At 34.5% G+C, this 23,383-nt stretch overlaps 1 protein-coding gene across 2 annotated transcripts; it reads left to right on the top strand.

The window, feature by feature from the left end:
* Positions 1-2,144: 2,144 nt before the first annotated feature.
* LOC110465421 lies at positions 2,145-22,246 on the top strand. Of its 2 annotated transcripts, XM_021521213.1 has the most exons (8): positions 2,145-2,292; positions 6,860-7,010; positions 8,683-8,729; positions 8,961-9,152; positions 11,035-11,188; positions 14,736-15,047; positions 15,733-15,884; positions 20,593-20,707. In XM_021521213.1, exons 2-8 carry the CDS (start codon positions 6,935-6,937, stop codon positions 20,617-20,619), a joined length of 960 nt encoding a protein of 319 aa, XP_021376888.1. In that variant the 5' UTR covers positions 2,145-2,292; positions 6,860-6,934; the 3' UTR covers positions 20,620-20,707. The 2 variants fall into 2 exon arrangements, with proteins under 2 accessions (XP_021376888.1, XP_021376889.1); XM_021521214.1 differs by lacking the exons at positions 14,736-15,047; positions 15,733-15,884 and adding an exon at positions 21,453-22,246 and having other exon boundaries at positions 20,593-20,889.
* The last annotated feature ends 1,137 nt before the right edge of the window (positions 22,247-23,383 follow it).

Raw genomic sequence — 23,383 nt, forward strand, 5'->3', positions numbered from 1 at the left:
CAATTGAGTTCTATACCGTTCGACTTTCTTTGGAATGATAGGCCTCATAAAATAAAGAAAGATGTTGTTATTCAAAATCATTTAGATGGAGGTCTGAAAATGATTGATATCCAAGCTTTTATGGAATCTCTTAAACTAGGTTGGGTGCGCAGGATATTTAAGTCATCAGGAAAATGGACCCTGCTCCTTAACTCAGTGATAGATTTGAAAAAGTTGCAGAACTGTGGGAATGCTTTTATTCTTTCGTGTGGATCTAACTGTATAAATAAATTCTGGAAAGACGTTTCTAGAGGGTGGGCAAAAATGAATAATTCAAGTTTATTTAAGAAGAGTTTACTTGATCATGACTCTATTTTGAAAACTCCACTTTGGTATAATAGAGATATACAAATTGGAAATAATTTCATATTCTATCAAAATTGGTTTAATGCTGGTATATTTTCATTAAATGACTTGATTAAAGATCCTAGAAATCTAACTTTTTTCTCACTACATGAGTTTCTGGATCGGTATACCATGGGTTGGTATCAGCAGTAAAATATTTTTTAGATAAATCTGAGTTAGAGTTACAGTTTGAAAAACCAGCCCAACCTTTATTCCTCTGTTTTGTGAAATATTTTTCAGAAATCATGAAGGTTCAAAAGATTTTTATAACTGTCTCATTACACCATCTCATGTACCCACTTGGGTAAAGAAATGGGGAAAAACTTTTCTCTTTGATAAAGATAAATGGAAGAACATTTATATAATTCCCTTTACAGTCTCGAAGAGTTCGAAGTTACAATGGTTTCAAGTGGGAATTATACACCATATACTAGTTACAAACAATTTTCTGTTCAAAATAAATATTACTTCAAATCCATTGTGTACCTTTTGTAATAGTGAACCAGAAACAATAATTCATTGTTTATGGGAATGCAGAGAAGTTCAGGGACTACTACAGGAACTTATTGCCTTTTCAAGAAATAATGAATCTTTCCTATTTGGAATCACATCACCACAGACCAGCACAGTAGATAACGAAATTATCATTCTCCTAAAGCATTATATATTTAAAACTAGATGTTTTAACAAATCTTTGTGAGAATGATGTAATGCCACCGCTAAATGACAAACTATGATGATGAATGTCTTTAGATTAAGTTGTCATTTGATGATGGAGATGATGTGTAGATGTTGATAATAATGATGCGAATAATGACACGAAGATGATGATTATAATGATGTGATGATGAGTGGCATTTGATGAATAATGATAAGTGTGCATATAATTATAAATGATGATGATAATTTATAAAAGGAATGTCGATGATGATGATGATGCTGATGATGATGATGAAGATTATATAATTGTCAATTATGATGAAAGGCATTTTTATGATGATGCTGATAATGAGCTTTTGATTGTAGGATTTTATGTATGTTAAAAAAAGTTGGAAAAATAAATAATTACAAAAAAAATGAAAAAATTAAATAAATAAATTGAACTGAATTGAACTGATTATCAGTTTTTCTTATTTTGGGCCTTGCCGATAGAGCACACGTACTAGCCCCGTCTGTCAATACATCTATAATATAATCAAGGTTGCTAACTCCGTCCCCCTAGTAAAAATGCGTCGAAATGTTCAAATGTAATGCAATTTAATTGATTACTTATTTTGTGCGTAAAAATTTGATACTACATGTGCCCTGTAGGTTTTAAAAACATTACGGAAAGGGTCGATATTTTATTAAATCGAAATGAACAATCTCCAAGCACATCTGCCTCATATTCGCTGAATGATCTAGCTAGTCTAGATCTGTTTTAAGTATTACCTTTTCTGGATGTAATGAGTACTGGTCCCTTGACCATAGCCTGCACTGTGGAGTGTGGGGTAGCGATGGCGCATTTCCCACTGGATATATAGACCCCTTATGTTAATTCATGCTTATTCATTGAGAAATAAACCAAACATTTGACACAACATGTAATCAATACCTGTTGGCGGAAGTTTCTATGCCATACACGTGTGTACAAGTATGTAGAATCATTGTACCCGAACTCATGTGTAACTTAAGCTAAGTGTTACCACGCATGGCCTACTTTAGCACCGGTTTGACGACACGGTTCTAAAAATACACTCAGGTATGTGTATAGTATACTGCTTATAACACATACGTTCATAAAGTTGGCTGGCGTAGTGGAAGGTTTCGCAGTCAGAAATCGATTAGCAGGCAGTGTACATAAATACCAAGGAAACCAGGCTCTTATACTACCGGAAGTAGTCTTACGACTTGCTGACCCCAACACAGGTAGGGTATATCAATTATAATGTCAAATGTGCTAAATTGTACCGTATTACACAGTATAAAACCGACCAACCCTCCGTGCTGTCGGTCAAATCGTCATACTTATATTGGTCACTCATGATTTCTCACTCTGTCGGCATATAAAATGATCGACCACTGGTCAGCGTTATTCACGTCTTCTAGGCTAACGTTTGAGTGAAGTGACGACTTGTTGGCCAGTATGCGAGTACATTTTGAGTGTGTAACGCGTGTTGTGGCAGTAGATTAGGTTACATGTATATACATTGACGGGTGGAATGCTGTCCTTTAAACAATCTCTGTTTACAATAAAGGAATTCAAACAACTCAGATCGATTCGTGTCGTTCTTCTATCTCGCGGATAAATGAATGTATTTCGAAATAAATGGGCGCCTTTTGAAATATTTCACAATATAGGCCTACACATAGCGACACACAAAATGTTTGCTTGCTTGAAAAAACTTAAAAGAAGATAATCTTTTGATATTTTTATATAAGTTACAAAAATACTAATCTCTTTTTAAATTATTGATGAATACCATTGGTTCCCTCGGTAACTGGATAAGTGGATAGCTCTTAGTTTACAAGTTTATTGTTTTCCTCAGATACATTAAAATGTACAACATGAGGTATCAGAGTATAATAATACACATGTGATGACAAAATGGATGGCAATTTCACAAAACAGTAATCATGATACATATTACAACAGTTTGTTATTTTTTCCAACAAAAGACAAATTCCATTTAATACTGTCGTGTTACAAAATGACAACAGACCACTCATTTTAATTTGAGACGGATTTTTTCTAAAATACAGAGGAAGATATTTTCTCTAAGCTCTACAATTATAAAATTTGTACATTTGAATAAATACTGAAATTCGTCGCCTAGCTCCTTTTACATGGAGTGCATTTTCGGTCTTGTTTTTGAAAATTATGCCACTTACCCGTTTCATTGGGACATTTCATATTAGAACATCTAAATTTGTATAATATTGACCTGTTTTTTTTCAGAAAGGCGAGTCGAATAAGGCTCAATTTCATGTTTCTTCTTAAAGATACCATATAGTTCACCTCGAGATGAATTTTGAATGTTTACATGCCATCTTTGTAAAAATTGATCAATAAAAATTAGTTTGACAGTGTTTTTAATATAATATTAAAGAATAGGTTCCTATTTTATAAAAATAGAACTTTGTCCGACTTCATCAAAACACATTTTTTATATATTCTAACCATTTAAACTTTGAACATTAATCTAAACATATGGCAACTAAGTTTAGAGGTATTCGTTAAGAGTGAGTTATAAAAAGTGATCATTATCAACTTAACAGCTATCTCAAGAGGATATTGACCTAATTCACCATAAATCATAAAGTTTGGAGTCGAAGTTCGCAGGCCCAAAATTCGTCTGCAAAATTTTAAATGAGATTGTTCTACTATTTTGATATTTTCGTAACCCCATATTTCAGATCCATATAGGAATAACTAGGGTATGAAATAATTTAAGTTGCAAGTCTATTGAAAGATGTTGATTTTTTATATTACGATACACAGAAAAAATGGATTTTTGGGCTTGCTCACAAAGCTTCCGTTTACATTTCATAAATCTACAATTGTAATTAAATGTCACACCCAGATAGCTCAAATTGTCCACTTCTTTTATAACTTTACCGTTAATTCTAAACACATGGTTATTATTAGATTTGCGTTTACAGAATACAAGTATCTTTGTTTTAATTCGCATTAACTTCTAATTTCTATATATCACATTATTTCTGAAAAACGTTCAGAGCATTTTGCAAACCTTTAGCAGAATCAGAAAGAAGAATTGTATCGTCAGCATATAACAGGACGAAAAGATCCACAAACATATTCAGCTCAGTCTGAAATTTATCTTTCAATTGTTCTAAGGGAAGTGAACTATTGGCTCTAAAAAAGTATTCCATGTCATTAAGGTGGATAGAAAATAAAAAGGGGAAAGATTTTCGCCCTGCCTTACAGCAACTAGACAAGGAAATAACTCAGACTTTGTGTTTTTTTATTCTACACATGATTTTATATTTTCATACATGTTTTTGATAGTAGAAAAGCATTTGCCTCTAATTTTGCTTTTATACAGTTTTCTGAATAGTCCTACTATCCAAACCGTATCAAACGCTTTTCTAAAAACGATAAAAGTCGTATACAGTTTTTTGTTACTGGCAAAACATAAAGATAACAGCGTGTGCAATACAAAAATATTGTCAACAGTGGAGTTACCTTTACGGAAACCTGCTTGATTAGGTTAGATTTTATTATGTTTATCTGAGTATTCATTAAGCCTGTTGTTCAAAATATGTGTAAACAGTTTCCCGAGACAACTTATCAGAGTGATACCCCGGTAAATATCTGGGTCTTTAGGGTCACCCTTTTCCTTATAAATTGTTTTATTATCCAAAATGTCCAGGATTCAGGGGTCACTCCAGAGTTGAAAATAAGGTTAAACAGTTTACATATTACTAGACGTGCTTTATTAGGAAGATATTTGATATTTTTGTTTAAAACCTGATCCATACCCGGTGACTTACCACTTTTGAGCTCCTTGATACTTTTATTTACTTCATCAAGTCTATTTCCCTATTTAGATCATCATCATCATCATCATCATCATCATCTTCATCATCGTCATCCTCATCATCATTGTCATTTAACTCTTTGAAAAAGTTACATAGGACATCTAATGAAATTGCATTATCTTTGTTATTCGTAATAGATCGTTTTTTTAAGAATATTCCAAAATTCCCCTGGATTGTGTTTGGCCGACGCGCGTAGGTTGTGCGCACATTTCGATATATATTCTTTAAAACTTTTGTTTAATTGTTTCCGGTATGATTCAGCACATCTGTTCATTTCATTCTTACTTTCATTACATTTGCTTAAGCTGTGCCTTGATCGACTCTTGTTAAATGCAGATCTAGTAGCTTTACATTTCTTGTCAAACCATGGTTTATTTTTAGATGTTACTTTTGGTTTTGGCCTATTACCAGCGCTTACATACGTTTTAACCCCCATAGTTTTCCGAGCCGTGTTTAGCATAACATTACAAAATTTTGAAACTATTTCATCAACTTCATTTTTTTCAACAAAGTTGTTGTTACTGTAGGGTGACAAAAGATTTCTGATGATTGTGCAGTACCGGGTCAGTGATGTACTGATGTGATACAATGATCACTGACCCGGTATTGCACACTCATCAGAAATATTCTGTCACCCTATAGGTATCCACTTATCCAGTTACCAAGGGACTCAATGGTATTCATCAATAATTCAAAAAAGAAATCATTTATTTGAATTTGTGTCTGATTTAATACGAAGAGAGTCGTGATTGTTTCCTTAACAAACAAAAAATCAAAAGCTTGATAACGTTCTGCAATTGTTATAAACGCTTCAACGAGTTTTTTCCTGTAATACTGTACCAATACTAAAAATATCAGACAGGAAGTTTCATCCATTGAGGTTCTACTTGATCCAAATTTTCCATAACCGGAAGATATATTGAATATCCAGTTTTTATTTACAATACACTAAGGTGTTTTACATTCGCCCGAGTGGGAAAGACAGTGGTTTCTCTGATCAGACCGAGGCATTCAGAACTCCTTATAAATGTTAGTTCTTATTTCAGCATTTCAGCAAACGACAACAACTGGTTAGCCTGTTGACAGTATGATGTGATCCAGACTAATACTGCGTTTGGTGCCTTCGGCATGGTATTTCAGTGTGATAGCACTAAAAAAATCGGCAATGGCATCATAGCCGCGCTATCGAGGGAGGCAGATACACCCACACACCGTATCCAGCACACACACACGCATGCTCGCATACACAACACACAAATAAAACCTAACTATTTGTCTGTTCACAAATTCAATCCGACAAATTGCATCCTTCTGACATCTAAGTAAAGGTCATAAAAGGCCACGCGTTAGACATTAGGACTAGATGTGTCAAGCGAGACACAGATTCACTGATGGTAAAACACTTAAGTGATGGAAACGGTTAAGGTCCAACTATTGTTATAAAACAAGAGATTGTCTTTGTTCTACACACGATAGCCCCCGATTCTGCTTCCTAGAAATTCCAGAGATTACACTCTCTTACGTCCTCTGCTACAATATAAGTGAGTGTAAACCCTGGAGTTCCAAGGATGGTTTCTGCAGGGGACCACACATAAGATCGCCCCAATCAGGAAATAGACACAAAGTTGACCAGTAGGTAAAGGAATTCATTTTCATTTATGGCTTTATTTTGTATAATGCCATCCTCGAGACAACCATAGACGATTTCTTTCTTTAGATGAATGGAAATATAAAAAATAGGAGAAAAGACAAGAAATAAAGTGAAGGAAATGAAACCTAGGTACATTTGTAACAATATCTTTTATAAGAAACATCAACAAGATACCAGATTTAATTGTTTCCATCATAGCTCCCTCCACCGGTGTGTTGTGCATTTGGTAATTTGTCACAGAGTAAAATTTCGAAAGACTTTAAAATTGTGATTTCCTTCCAGGCATGAGCACCATGATATAGCTTTTTGCTGCATCATCACAGGACTTTCCCGAATTCATCCGGGAATATCCGACTTATGACGGAGATGTCTCAATGGATAGAAAATACTTGCATCCCTGCACTATTTATAGCACTGATGGTTTATCGTACAGGTATGTGGACCTCTCTTTGTCTTAATTTTAATCAAATCTATGTTCTTGAAATACGAGTTAAATACAACAAGAAATGTCTAAAATTGTACGTCCTTTCGGACAGTCTAAATATTATTATTTTTTGTCATGCGCATGACAATTGGCACACTGTTTATGTATAATTTCAGTTTTGGCAAAGAATGTGTATTGTTACAATTTTATATGTCATCAAAGTACGAATTCCTACTGCGTAGATCTGGAATGACAGCCGGTTTTATATGAATGAGTTAAATATAACACATCCGGGGAACGATGGCTGCCCTTCTAGTAATTTTACTTTTACTATTTTCTTAATTTTTAAACTATTTTTTTTACTTCAAATGTGATAGCACAAAGTAGTACAGAAAATAGTTTTTCATATTTGTACAATATCACATTCTTTTTTATTGATCCACGTGCGCTTTTGGCCAATTACAACCCTTTACAGTTAACCATAATGGTGAAATGAAGCCATTCACCAAATCCTTTCTATTTGACTTTTTTAACCCAATTCTTACACCAAATCGTTGTACAGTGTGTTAAAAAAGCAGCAAATATGTCTGGGCAGAGAAATTTAGGGTGTAGCAGAGTGCTCAGTTTACCATAATGGTGTAATGAAGCCTCTCATCATATTTTCTTAGTTCACATCAAAACCTTGTCCTGTATATGAAAGGGAACAACAAAAATGAGGTCTTTGGAATAGGAATTGAGACGATTTACCAATGTTACATATTCAACATTGTTACTCATTTACCAATGTAACTTATTTAGCATTGTTTCTCATTTACCAAAGTTACTTTATTAACCATTGTTACTTATTTACAATTATTGCTTATTTACTATTGTAACTTATTTACCCTTGTTACTTATTTACCAATGTTACTTATTTACCATTGTTATTTATTTACCATTGCTTATTGGCCAAAATGGTCAAACAAAACCGTCAACCTTAATTTTATTTTTGCCTTTCTTAACCAAATACTTCGTCAATTGTTTATTTAACATTTACTGTCTATAATCAATTCAAGTTTGAATAAATTTGTTGTTCTGTGTGTTAAGATAACAACAAGTCATGTCTTGATTTCGAGGTCCCAACAGTTGAATACTTACGAGGGGAGTACAGATTACATACTTGTGGTCCCATTGAATACTAACGCGGGGAGTACAGATCACAATACTTGTGGTCCCATTGAATACTAACGCAGGGAGTACAGATTACAATACTTGTGGTCCCATTGGATACTAACGCGGGGAGTACAGATTACATACTTGTGGTCCCATCGAATACTAACGCGGGGAGTACAGATTACAATACTTGTGTTCCCATTGAATACTAACGAGGGGAGTACAGATTACAACACTTGTGTTCCCATTGGATACTTACGAGGGGAGTACAGATTACAACACTGTTGGTCCCATTGAATACTTATGAGGGGAGTACAGATTACAACGCGTGTGGTCATATTGGATACTTACGAGGGGAGTACAGCTTACAACACTTGTGGTCCCATTGGATACTTACGAGGGGAGTACAGATCACAACACTTGTGGTCCCATACTCATACTTAATTTATCTCTGTTGTTTGAAACATTTTATTGTTAATATTTATTGATTCTTAACGTTTTTGCTCAACCGTAATCTTCTTTTTAACAGATGCCTACAGCTCAGTAACACTGGATGCTTCTAATTGTAATTCTAAGGTAAGAGGCTATATCAAATAATATAACAAGATTTGATGATAAGAGTGGCTGCTAAATATAGTCCTCTCCGTGATATAGAAAAACGATTATATTGTAGAAATATTCTGGCTTTGGAAAGAAAACAAAACAATTGGTACTCTAGTTTAAGAAAACTATGATTTTGTTAACGTCCTGTGATCGGAATTGCTTTGCATATTTTTCCCCATAATATTTTGATTATTTCGATTTTAGACTCTCTACATTTCGCACGAACAATCACAAAGAATTAGATGGACGGGCGAGGTCATCCCTGCTCGTTGTCGTGTGGGATTCGAAGCTACTGAAGCCCCGCATGCGGTATGCGTTGACATCGAAATATTCCGTGTCGATCACTGTTTTTTTACCCTTGGGATATATGAGAATTTAGCCGAATATCCCGTCAAGGTAAGCTATTTGGTTTTAACCCCACCCATACATGTAGTCAGATATCATGAAGTGTTGTCCACTCAGTCGACCTACATATCAATATTATACTCTCAAATTTCCGCTACAAGAGTTCAAAGAGTCACGTTGGGATGTATCACAGAAACAAATATCATAAATGAGTCTTATCAAAAATGCTAATTGGAACCGACTACCTCATTTTTCTTAAAAACTCTCATGCGTTTAATTTCCAAAATTCCAAACAATAAATTCTAATAATCCCACAGCCACAGCACTTCAAACCCCGGTGCCTGCAGCTTTGGGGAATACAGACCGATTGTAAGTCACTTAATGGCATCTTAGAGGCCGTTGTATTTGCCTCCCTAGAGAATCGGAAGCTTTCTTCAAAAACCTATGATTGATATTCTGCTACCATTGCAATACTTTTTCTCTTCTACCATTTATTTTTATATTTTCTATTTTCGGCATTATTTGTCCAGGCAACCGTCTTCATACATGTAGGACTCAGCTGTTGTGAAGAGTTAAAGCTTTATACACGTACCCAACAAAACGCTTTACTACAGACGCAAGTCATTGGGCGAGATCCCTTTATAGTCCTACATCGACTTCTGCGTTAGATCTGTTTTCTCCTTGTTATGTAATAATATAAACGTTATTTATTTTACAACAATTATGAAACAAGTAAGTTGAACTTATATTACTTAGCGCTGTGTGTGTTTATGTGTGTGTGTATGGGGGGGGGGGGGGGGGGGTCTTAATGTGGAAGGAAACCAGAGTACCCGCAGAAAACCCATGTGGTCGTGCTGGTGACACCATACATTTTCACGTCCGATCGGAGAATCGAACCCCGGCCGCCTTGATGTCCAGCAAGTGTGCTATCAACTGTGCCACCCGTTTTCATGGGTTTTCTCGGCACTCTTTCTTTTTCCGCTGTGTAATTCGGAACACGTTGCATGCGGTTGTTTCCTCTCTTTTTTTAATAATAGTTCGTAGGTCGTCTCAAAGAGGTTCACAAATTATTATTCGTGGTTATAGGGCCTTTGCATTCAGCCAATAGCTTTCTCAACCCCATTGGGAGCATGCAGCCTGTGCTGCAATTTCGGCGCTTACAACTAGCATTCAACAATTCAACCACTGCCGAACCACGTACTCATTTGCATTAGAGTAGATTGGAACACGCGGAGTAAAGTATCTTGTTCAAAGATACCGGCGACCCTTTGGTCACCAGCCCAGCGTCCTACCACTAGACTACCGTGCCATCTTTTTAGTACCACTGTCTGATGAGTCCTCAACAGATGAAAATGGTATTTGGTGCAGCAAAGTACTTTCTGTATCACAAACGCGATTTTCAAATACTTGCTTCATTTTCCATATTTCTAGTGATTATTTTTATATTATTACTTTTAGATCATTACTTTCATATTGGAGAAGTTGCATGTTCCACAGCTTGTATATACATTGTACGTGTTGAAGGAATATTGAAGACGAATATGGACTCCGAAGCTTTTCTGTTTTTGACGCTATGATCAATTAGCCAAAACGAGAGTACTGCCATTAAATATCATATTTGTCTATGATCAAATCGACAGGACACTGATTGGAATAGTCTCATGCGAACTAAACTTCAGTCTCCAAAGCGATCACGAGACATAAAACATACAAAACTGAACAGATTGGCAATTTTCTCGCATGCTCAATAAAAAAATTGTCATGACCAAAACTTTCAGACTTTTAGCCTTTTAAAAAATATTGCTACGTCTCCAGATTTTTTATTCATTCCTACAAATTGTATTGTGTGTTCAATTCGTTTATAACCCTATTGCCATCTCTTATCCAAAGTCTAGTACACCATGCTAACACTGTGTTGTTCCCTTTCTAACAGAGATATGACTGTGCCTCTACGGATACAACAGAAGAGCTTTGCTTTGATCATAAAAGGATCTACCTCGGATTCACTTTCAATAGCACTGGAGAGTTTTCAAACCCGAGCGTTAAAATCAAAGTTAAAGTAAAAAAGGACGAAAACGCCGAGTCAGGTACGTGATTTATAGATAAAGGGTCACTTAAGTTACGTTACTCGTCTCCCCAAGTGGATGACAATGTTGCAATGCCATGTTACTCCTCTATAGACATAATACAATGGGGGTCTGTTTGATCCCAGTATAAACTGTGTCTCTAAGAATCCTCTGACGACCTACTACATTACAGGTGTTGTTACCAGTAGTTTAACAGGTAGGATTCTGACCCGTTTTCGGGTTTCTTGGTACAGGTAAACCATATAGTTTAAAATTACTATTATAAACATAATTCGTTTTGTATGAAGTCATCGTTGTCATGAAACACGGTCATTTTTTATCGCGCTGATTTTACGGACAAAAGGAATCGTTGGGGCTTGATACAAATTAAGATATGCAGTTTTGAACAGGAGCCATGGTGATCGAAACAGGTATGCTTTCCATTATGTTGTTGATGCTAATAATCCTACCCACCATATCATGTAATTAACAAACCATCTTCTTTCCAAACTACTATTAGCAATGTTCGGTTTGCTTTTTTTTATGGCAACATATAGTTTCTTGGTTGTCAATTTCAGAAGTTTCCCAGTTTTTGTTTATCAGAGAAATATGTATCTTACTTTTTGTAAATAACAATAAATCTACTTCTTATGAACTGGGGAAATCAAATCTCTGTTCATGGTTTCCATATTTTGTTTCAGTGTCTGACATATTTACTGTATCTTGCAGAATGCTGGTAGTAGAATATTTTCCTGAATTTGACGGGATACAACACGACTGGTGCTGTATGGGGTACACTTCCAGGCATCTAGTATTTTATGGTTCACCATGGTCTTCCCTTTTGAATTGGATTTTCCTTTGTTCCTGGCTGTCTTTTTGCAACATCTTTGCCTGTGTGTTTTGTACCTGCGTAATCTAGTGTCACTGTACAGTAGTACCAATAATGCAGACCAATGACATACACAAAAATTTCTTACTGAGTTTGATCATTTGTTCAGTACGGTTCTACCACATAACACCATGTGACATTCTGAACCCTTCGAAATTGTCCTCCAGACAGACCGTTTTGAATATTAATTGACAGTTAGAGGATTCAACTTAAGATATAAAAGAAGAAAATAGGGGATTTTATGGATTTCCGTTCAATATTTATTATCTAACGAGCTTGATTTTATTAACTGAATAAAGTTTAAAAAATCATATCCTTCATTGATATAATGGAAGGATTAAAAATTGTTTTGTTTCTTTGTTGCACGAGATGTAATTGATGTACAATTATACTTTGATCAATAGTCTGAGAAATCCATGGTATTACATATGTGATGATGATGATGATGATGATGATGATGATGGTGATTGTCATTGTGCATATGGGATGATGATGATTATAAAACAAAAGGCCATGTTATTGGTTTGGTTTATTGGGGAACAATATATACTTCTTCAAATGCCGTAAATTACTGTGATTTTTGCTGGTAAATTTTTGGCTGTGTAATTTTCCTGGACTCGTTCTAGAATTCAAATATTTTCCAAAAAAATTATCCATAGAAACTTACCAGAAATAAAAGGTAATTGCAATCGCGATTGTATTCGCGAAAAAAAAAGAACCATTGTTCGCGAAATAAAATACACTGTACGAGCAAAATGAAGAGAATGTCATTGATATGAAGTTAAACAGTCTTCGTCAATGGATATTCCTGTAGAGTTGAACATTCTATTTATTTGTACCGAGCTGTACCCTCTTGATGATCCCTAAACCAATTCCTGGTATCAGGTTTAATAAGATTTGGCTTTCTTATGTGGATGTTTTGTTGTTTCTTATATGTCGTTATTATTTTCAATAGATGTCTATTCAGTAAACACATTTTCGCTGTCATGTCGTTGATACTTTGGTGAATATGCACTTTATGACGCGATTGTGCTTCTGTGTATTATTTATATATGTATATAGAGAGAAAAAATTAAATCTAACGACCGACTAAAAACAAGCTGTTTTCACCCTTCACATGGCTCTGCTTTTAGAGCCCCGTGAAGGCAGAAAGCAGCTTGTTTGTTAAGTCGGTTGTTAGATCAAATTCTTAGGTCATCTGAGCTTTAGCTCAAGTGTACTATTGCTCTCCGTCTTCGTACGTCGTCGTCCGTCGTGCGTCGTCCGTCGTCCGTTAACATTTGAAATTTTCAACTTAATCTGAAATACTGTCAAAGGGATTTCATTGATACTATATGGGAGTGTTACTGACAACTCCCTGAACAAATGTTGTTACTTTTTGGGTCAATCAGAAATCCAATATGGTGGTCACATCCGCCATTTTGAAAAACTATTTCAAACTTAAAGTCAAATTCTTCTGGGCCGATTTAACTGAAACGTGGTAAGAATGATCAACTCATGGTCCTGACAAAGTGCTGTTATTTTTCGGGTCGATCAAAAATCGAATATGACCGCTAAGGCCGGCCATTTAAAAAAAACTATTTTAAACTTAAAGTCGAGTTCCACTGGGCCAATCTAACTGAAACTCGGTAGGAATGATCAACTTATGTTCTTGACAAAGTGATGTCATTTTTGGGGTCAATTAGAAATCGAATATGGCTGTCACAGCCGCCATTTAAAAAAACTATTTCTAACTTAAAGCCAAGTTCTACCTGGCCGATTTAACTGAAACTTGGTAGGAATGCTCAACTCAAGGTCCTGACAACGTCCTGTTATTTTTTGGGTCGATCAGAAATCCAATATGGACACCATTTTAAAAACTATTTCAAACTTAAAGTCAAGTTCTACTAGGCTCATTTAACTGAAACTTGGTAGGAATGATCAACTCATGGTCCTGGCAAAATGTTATTTTTCGGGTCCATCAAAACTCATCAATATGGCCGTAATGGCTGCCATTTTGGAAAAAAAACTATTTCTAACTTAAAATCAAGTTCTAATAGGTCGTATTAACTGAAAATCTGCCTAGGAATGATCAAAAATCAACTTAAAGTTATGCTTAACTTTCTTTTACTCAAATTTTGGTAGGGATGATTGACATATTTCAACAACAAAAAATATTACTGTAGGACTCAGGTGACCGTTAAGGCCCGTGTGCCTCTTGTTTCCTATACTTACATACTTCACATGGCCATTAAATCCTTTTTATTATGTATATATATATTTGTAACACTGTATTGTTCACCGGCAACACAACGGAATCATACGAGTCACCGCTTGCGTTTTTATGTATCTTACAACCCTCAATCACACGGAAGATGTAGCCTCCCAATCGTCGTGTGTTTATTACATAAAAAGATAACAACCACTGACAGAAATCGCCCAACATTTATGACGTTACGCCGTCAATGACATCGGTTGCTCAGTACTTTGAATGCAAAAGCTATTTGGCAGTAGATAAGGCAAGATTATCGGGATGAAAAACATTTAAACATTTACATGTATAGTAACAACAAAGGTGTGGGAAAATGTCAACATATTTTGCCTTAGCTAAGTTACATAGGTATGTTGCTTTATAGTCTTCAGTAACAGACTCCGCGTAGAATTACTTCAATGAAGTCATTGTCATTTCTTTATTTTCAGAAGCTGCCTCGGGAGAGACGGTACCTGGGGTCATAGGTCTTTTACTTTTAATGGGATTTCTTATCGTAGTATTCAACAAGAAGCTCAAGCAATGTTTAAAAGACCCATGTGACAATATTTTTGAGCCGTTGTGCGGTTTGGTAACTTTCCCATGCTGCTTCCTGAAGGAGAAATGTCAGAATTGTGTGACGTCAGTTGATACATCTGAGTGTAGAAAAGTAATGGCTTGCTGCCAGCCTCGATTTCAGGAACCGGAAGCTACGACGACCACCTCAACTGTTGTAGCCACAGACAACGTCACTCAACAAGAAGGTATGTTATTTGTTTGTGTTTTATTTTCTCATTTAATTTGTATTTATAATCCAGTAACTCAAATATTGGACGGTCCATCCACGATGCATATCATGATAATATGTGTAATTTGCAGCAATAACAATAGTGATTTTTTTTCAATTAATAAAAATGCCCCCGTCAGGTCCATCGGGACCTTTCAAAACTTAACATAAAATGATCAAGGGATCCCCTGCAGTTTTTTTAACGTCAAAACAAATACAATAATGTATAACTCTTATTGTTTTATAAATATAATTTATTGTCATTATTTAAGTAAATAAATTGTGATCGCTTCTTAACATCTTATTGATATGAAGGTTTCGATATTGGTTTCAGTTTAATACATATATATTTGGGTTTGAGTCAAAACGCTTTCTAGGTTCTTGGGTATGTAGTTTTGACACGGAAAGAATTTAGTCACTTTTTCATTATAGAGAAGTATCGTAAGTAAAGTGACAACAATCAACTATTGATTTGAGTGCCCTTCTGAAGTAAATCTACTGAGAGTGTTTCAGCTAATAATAATATATAATATTTCTCATCTCTAACAAAAAAAGTAGCTGAGTCTGGGCCTGTCCCCTTCTCAGATGTATTTACGAAAAGTATTCAGTATCGGTGTCTTTTGTAAACATTCGCTCACCTTTTCTCTCATGTTTGTTTTCAGATTTTGATGATGTACTGACGGTTGATTTGGGACACCCGTCTGCAGCCCCCACCGACAATGGATGGGCCCCTCCCCCTTACCAAGCCCCTCCACCTGATAGTACACACCCAGAGGCACCGCCTCCTTCATATTATGATGTAGTGACTGGAAACGTTAGTGTGTCGAATGCATAAATATTATATATCTTCCAAAATATGCGCAATCCGCCTTTTGGTCGTGATCATGCTTGACAATCATGAATTTGTTTAGTGTACTTTCGGTTGGATTTAACGTTTTTGGAATTAAGGAATTATGAAAAATGTATTAGTTGATAAAAAAAACATGAAACCGTTCGATATGATATGTTATGAGTATGAACTATTATTGACAATGTCTGCACATAACAGTGTTATACGAGTATACATCGTCGTACAGATAATGCAGAACGTGATGTTTTGATGCTGTTTTTACGGTCTTATGTGATTTGAAGCGAAGAATTATATGAAAAACAATATCTATCTATCTATTTATTTATTGATTTTAAATGACATGAAATGGTTCCTAAATATTTCTCGCTGGAAAATATTATAAAACAAATGTTTTTATTTTGTATATACTATTGTTAATGAGACTGATAATGGTTAACATATTCAGGGCATAGTGGTATATGTATTCTAGTCAATTTATCTATTAATTCCTGGATATTTTCTCCCTTTGACAATTTTTAATGCTGACATACTGCTGATTCAATTATCGTATTACGTAAATCCATTTGGCTAGCTGATATATAAATGTTTAGCTGCTACTGCATTGTGCCCAGAGTGATGACCCCATACGTGTAACTCAGGATTTACAGACAGACCGTAAAACGCGCGTTTGTTCATTATGAATATGATATATATGAACATTGTCTCTGAACAGAATGTAAATCAGCATTTATATTTATTTTTTTCATTGATTTTGACAAATAATTTATTTTTTGGATTTCTTAAATAACAGTTATAATTACACTAACATCACATTAGATTTGTAACTCGCAGATCACATTGTTCGGTCTTTAAACGTTTATTTGTGATTTTAGTCCACCATCTTCAAATGGTTGGCTAATCAAATCGCCTGTCGTCCGTGGTCCGTCCTTAGACGAATTTTGTCATTACTATCACTCTAGAAGTACTGGGCAGATCGTTCTCAAACTGCATATGAAGATTCCTGTTTGTTCCTAGTTATGCACATTTAGTTTTGAGAGTGATCATAAAAACAAGATGACCACCAGAGATCCAACCTGAATTTTGACAGTTCAACTTTATTATTGCTTATTCAAACTCTCTAGAAGTTAAATGTCATATTACTCATACAAAGCAAAAAATGCTGGATCTGGATCTACCAGAGTACTGGCTAATATATTATTATTTTATAATACATTAACTCGTGTGAATGGCATGACAAACAAAGTTCGTAAGTGAATACACTATGTTACAGAAGTACTGTTTCATCAAGTTTATCAATTGTTCTAACAAGTCTGCAATATATCGCAAAATATATTACAACGATTACAAAAATCGCAATATCAAAATATCGGCAATAAACAACCTTGATTTGCGGTGTGTGTTGCATATAGTGACTGATAAAAAACCAAGTTAGCTGTCAGGTAGTCATCTATTGCGATAATTAATAATACCTAGGAAGTACTTAACTGATCTTTCTAATATTGCAATGATCGGTTCTATATCTTTCACATTTATTACAATATTAATAAATACATTGTATGTAAAACGAGCAGCTCCCTTTGAAGGATGTCATTGATATACAGCAGTATGTAGTTAAGGTCCAAAATTACCTGAAAGTGTAATTACTATTTACATGAATCGATCAAACAGATAAAAGAAAAGAAGAGAAACGATCGAACTGACATAGAACTAATGAAGATGGTACGATGGTGGGCGCCAAGACGCCTTTGGGTTTTTTGTATATGTATATGAGCGATGGAATTGTGTGTCTGTGTTTCCATCAACACGTGTAATAGCACTGTACAGAACGGTATGTTACTGTGAGACAATTACTTTTTATACAAAATCGAGGTAATCAAATAGTGATATTGCTGTTCGGATTACTTATACTACAAAGCATTGATCTCGAACGTCTAGGTTTGGACACATTTGAGGATGATGTGATATAAGCAATATATGACTTTCATCTATATACACTTATCATTTTGTTATTATATCAATAAAAATACTGATATTCTTTTCTGAAAATTACTTTTTGTTTTTATGGCTATCTTTTTTAACGTTCTTCTTTTTCTACTTTGACATTGCTGTTTCTCAAAGTTCAGTGTATGTGTGTATTTAAGGTATAATTGTTTCTATTTTGGTCAGGTTACGAGTTTATAACTTCAGTGGTGCACATGTACATTTATCATAGGTAGATTTTTATTCCCAAAACCTGACTAATTTTTTTATTTAAATATTCTTTATGTTTGCAGTTTTTTTCTGGGGTATGATTGATACTTTTTTATTTATCAGACTGATCAGCGGACACACATTTCATTTTCAAAACATATTAATTTGCGATCGGTTAAATAAAGGAAACAGCCTGAATTTTGCATGCGACTCTATAAACTCCGCCCACACCTTCTGTTGATGACGTCATTATTTTGATGACGTCACATATTATTGTATTATTGTCGAGTTCATGGACACTCTTCACGAACTATGGTATGAGATTATATTGCGGCTTAAATGATTATTACGTGAATGTAAGTGTAGACTATAACTATAACTTGGTTATCAGTTATGTGTTGTCAGTAAATAGGCTAGGGCTTCTTTTACGAACATAAGGACAAAGATAAATGCAATGAGATGACTTCTTTATATGAAATATGCAGTCAGGTACACTAACCATTGGGTATACATTAAAGTTTGTGTTTTCTTGTGCTCCTAGATAGACAATTGAACAGCAGTGTAGGTATTAGAAAGTGGTAATTACTGCGTTTTAATTCCTCACAGTATTTTCTGTGTGGACATTTTAGTGTCGGCATTGATATTGCAATGCGCATTTTCATGTTTTATTGCGCATACCGTCGGGTGGACTCGGAAAATTAAAGATGCAAATCAAATCTGCGACGCTAAGTTTCAAATTTAACAGACTACAATGCTGAATTGTACCTTTTTCTCTCTTTTTTTTATTATATACAATTTTACATTTTTGTTTAATTTATCTACTTTCTTTGGCACATATACTAACAGTTTGACTACTTGATAGACGTCTATGTTTTATTGGTTTCATATAAGTAGTAGATTACACTTTCGGACAAAGTAATAATTTAAAAACAACAAAAAAATCTCAACAAAAGGTCTTCATTTTTCAGACCTGTTATTTAAAGTAAACATTATGACGTCACATGATATGTTACTACCGCGATATTCGCTATGCCTTACTACCATAGCGATATCACAGCAATACAAATACTTAACGCAAGAAAAACACCATCAATTTAGGATTTAGTATTATCATTAATACTGTTATGTATGTGCCAATAATTTAATCATTTTCTATAGATATAGTCCAGTTAAGCAGTATTACAACTTAAATATAATGAAACAACTCAATCGTACTGAGGTCAAACTCGGTACAACAGATCCAATGTTTTTGTGTGACTTTTGAAATTATGATTAGATTATAGATATCGCGCTTGCATCATTTAATAAGCAGGATATCTCTTTTCCATATGTTTCAACAAACCCCCTGAAAGATGCTATAGAAACTCTGAATTTCAACCCATTGATAAATCAATTTCAAAGACCCTAATTAAAACCAGAATGTATACATATAATTTCAAAGACAGGATGATTGCAGCCATGGGGATGCACAACAATCATACTAAAATGTCCTAATAACATATTTTTCCGATATATATATATATAGATATATATTTCATTACATTTAATGCTGTTACATGTATAAAAAAAAAAAAAAACACCCAGACAGATTATGAAAATTGTAACACTTGTCAGTTTCAATGTTTGTCTAGCGCATTTATGATATCACTGACTGTTATGATATGGACATCATCTAAATCATTAATTGATCTAGATTGATCTAGGTTATCAAGCCCTGTGTTCTTATTTATTTTTATATGTTAACATATATAACTAGGAACTTTCACAACAGTTTCAGTGGCTCGCATAGTAACATATATCCTGATTTCTGGCCGGTATGCCTTTCCACAGATAGTAAAAGAAAAAATCAAATTCCGCATAATCTTTGTATATAAATAAACTTTAGATAAAATGTCATTTTGTAGTATTCAGTTCGGTCAGAAAAAGGTATTGAAATGGTATTCGCCCGGCGCACTATTCCTGAAGTCATCAGCCTTAATGCCGAACGGTTGACTATGTTCACTTCGCTATGCAAGATTTTAATAGCTAATGTATAAGTTCAATATATTCATATTACATAATTACCTAAATTCCTATCTTTAATTAGGGTATTTAAAATGACTTAACAGGGGCTAGGAAATTTTGGTAACTATTGTCTCTTTTTGGAGATTTGTTGAACCTTATAAATCATTAGTCAAACAGTACTGTTCAAACNCCAATCCTTTTGTAATTATATTGCAATAAAATATGTTTAAACTAATCAAACTGTTCAAACTGTATCTTAGAAGTCTTACGAACTCAGCTTCCTAAGCCTCACGTTTGATTTCCTCTGTATCGTTAATTTGCTAAATAGGACATATTTGAAATACGTTTGATTTAGTAAACACGAAAACTGGTCGTGTGTTTTGTTTGCTTTATCTTAATTCAGTTGCGGATCTGTTATACCAAGCGTCATGAGAGACATTCTGATTTTTAAATTTCTCAATTTCACATTTATTTTCAGGCATGCCGACGATTGGAATCATATTAATAGTAATTGGTCTTATCCCTGGTACCTTCGCGATTCTAAAGTATGGCTGTGTGTGTCTACACAAGTGCTTCTGTCCAATGCTACGAGGTATGCTTGACGATATTGCTGAATGTTTTTGTGGCGAAACAGAGACTGCAACCCGCAATAGGTATAGTTCCGGTGAAACTGTACCAGATGAAGCGTCCAGAACCATAACTCTGGAACCGTCTCCAGTAACTACAACGGAAACTAACGGGATTTTGTCAATATCCGGCAGTATGATTTCACTTAGTACGTATTCTATGACTCTTCCTTTAATCATAATAATGAAAATGAGATATTTTTTAAACATTAAATTTGAAATTTGAAATATGAATAAGAGTCATAATGGTAACTCAGTCACTCAGAAATGCGACATTGTCGAAATAGAAAATTCATGTTTTTATGTAGTGCCTGAGCGGTGGTTTTTTATTGTCTTCCAAAATTGTGACTGGTTTTATACGCGTTTGAATTTTAGTGCATCCTTTGATCATAACTTTGATGATGTATGATTCAAACTGCCATCAACACCACTCCATCAATTGTATTGATTGATTCAAAGCTACGAGCCATGTCATCCATGTCAAATAGACAAACTGACGTGATAATGAATCAGATGTTTTGTTTTGTTCTCATATAAATCGCATTTCATAAACGACAGCCCCTAAAGTAAACATGGAATGTATTTGTAAATTTGTCGATGCAGTATGTATGAAATGTAAATTTGCATCGCTAAAATTAGACCTGATAAGAACCTTTAATTAATTAATCGAAGGTATTCCTTTTTCTTGCTATCCTTTCATTTTCATTTTCAGATGATCTTGCAGAAGAACCATTAAATCCTTCTGCAACTCGTACCGGAAACGAATGGGATCCACCGCCCTACGTTGCCCCTCTCCCACATGAGACCATGATTGAAGCGCCGCCTCCTTCCTATTACGACGTGATAACTTACGATGACTAGATCAACCATTTGTTTATTTGATAGATGGTTATCACAAAGATTCTAAAAGGAACATAGCAAGATATATAGTAACAGTAACGCTGTGTCCAACTTTAAGGCCCCAACCACCACCGACGAGTCCTAGAAGGCCGCAATAGCTGTATGGTGCAGGGTAAATCCTTTTTGGCGCACTGCATCTAATACACAATGTTAAAGGTGCAAGCAATGTTGTTGTGATAAGTTCGTCTTTAAAGCTTTCGGGCTTAGCCCTTCATCATTGATTGGGATTGAATGGTCCCAGGCCCGTAAACTTCCTGTATTCAAATACGGATGGACAGAAGGGTGAGGACCAATCAATCCCTGATGGAGGGCTTAGACTGAAGGCTTGGGTATAGAGTGACTGATGCTATTAATTTTATACACTGAATATATGTTTTAGACGATGAATACTGTTTTCAAACAAATTGATACGGAAAACTATGTGATAGTTTTAACTAGTATGACTGATGCTTATTTCGTATTGATCTCCTGTTTATGCCAGGGACCTCACTACAGAGAACTGTTTTGTCAATCCTTACTATTCGGATAACATGTAAAGATGCTGATACAAAACAATCTGATTGAATTGTTATGACCCCATACACTGTTATTTAATAACTACTTGTTTTGTGTACAAATATGCATATTCAATGTAATTATATGAGATTCCCTGATGATTTTTTTGTCATGTTTATTATGACGTCATCAATAGAACATATCGGCATCAAAATGGAAAATTCAGTCTTCAATCATATGTATTTACATTTTTCCCATGTACAATAAAAAAGTTTGCTTCTGTATTAAAAATGGTTAAAATGTATGATTATTTAATATAAAATAACTGTCCAACGTTATGTTATATTGATGACGTCATAATAAACATGACAAAAAAATCATCAGGGAATCTCATATAATTACATTGACATGAAATGGCACTTTTTAACTTTACAGAATAATGCATGCAGAAAAGTAATGAAAATATAATGTAAATTCTGTCATTTCAGAAAAATAAATATCAAAAAACGTGCAACTGTCCCTACTAATCAAATAACAGTTTCACAAGGAATATCACTTTTGAAGTGTATAAGAAAATATTTTAACTTTGTCACCATAGCCAATGGTTTCCCATTTTAGTTGTGGAACGTAATTTTATCACTTCCATCATGAATATGCATATTTGTACACAAAACAAGTAGTTATTAAATAACAGTGTATGGGGTCATAACAATTCAATCAGATTGAATACGCGAGTAAATGCGTTAAGAATGTGTGTATTGTGTATGATATCATTACATATAGTGATAAAGCAGAGAACACGTCCATATGTACATTTTGTTAAAAAAATAAAATATTGTAGATTCATAATACCTGTTACTTTTTTATTTTGATATACATGTGTATCGTTTGCTTCAACACGTGTAATGACTTTTCATAAAATCCATTTTGTATCAGTAATAATTAGCCGCTGATCTCCTGAACTGCATTGTAGCTACTTGAAAGTGCTCATTGCTGCGTTTTCATTCCTCACAGTATTTGCTGTGTGGACGTTTCAATGTCAGTATTGCTATTTTAAAATATTTTTTTATGTTTTATTTACAAAAAAATCTGCGAAGCTAAATTTCCAATTCAACAGTCCACAAGGCTGAATACTATTAGTATCTTTTTTGTTTTCTCTTTTCATATTGTATATCTATATATTATTTAATCTACATTCTAATGTCTATACATTACAGCTCTATGTCTGGTGTTATGACTTCTTCTTTC

Source organism: Mizuhopecten yessoensis, unplaced genomic scaffold (genome assembly GCF_002113885.1).
Source record: "Mizuhopecten yessoensis strain PY_sf001 unplaced genomic scaffold, ASM211388v2 scaffold11075, whole genome shotgun sequence".
NCBI classification, from domain to species: Eukaryota; Metazoa; Mollusca; class Bivalvia; order Pectinida; family Pectinidae; genus Mizuhopecten; species Mizuhopecten yessoensis.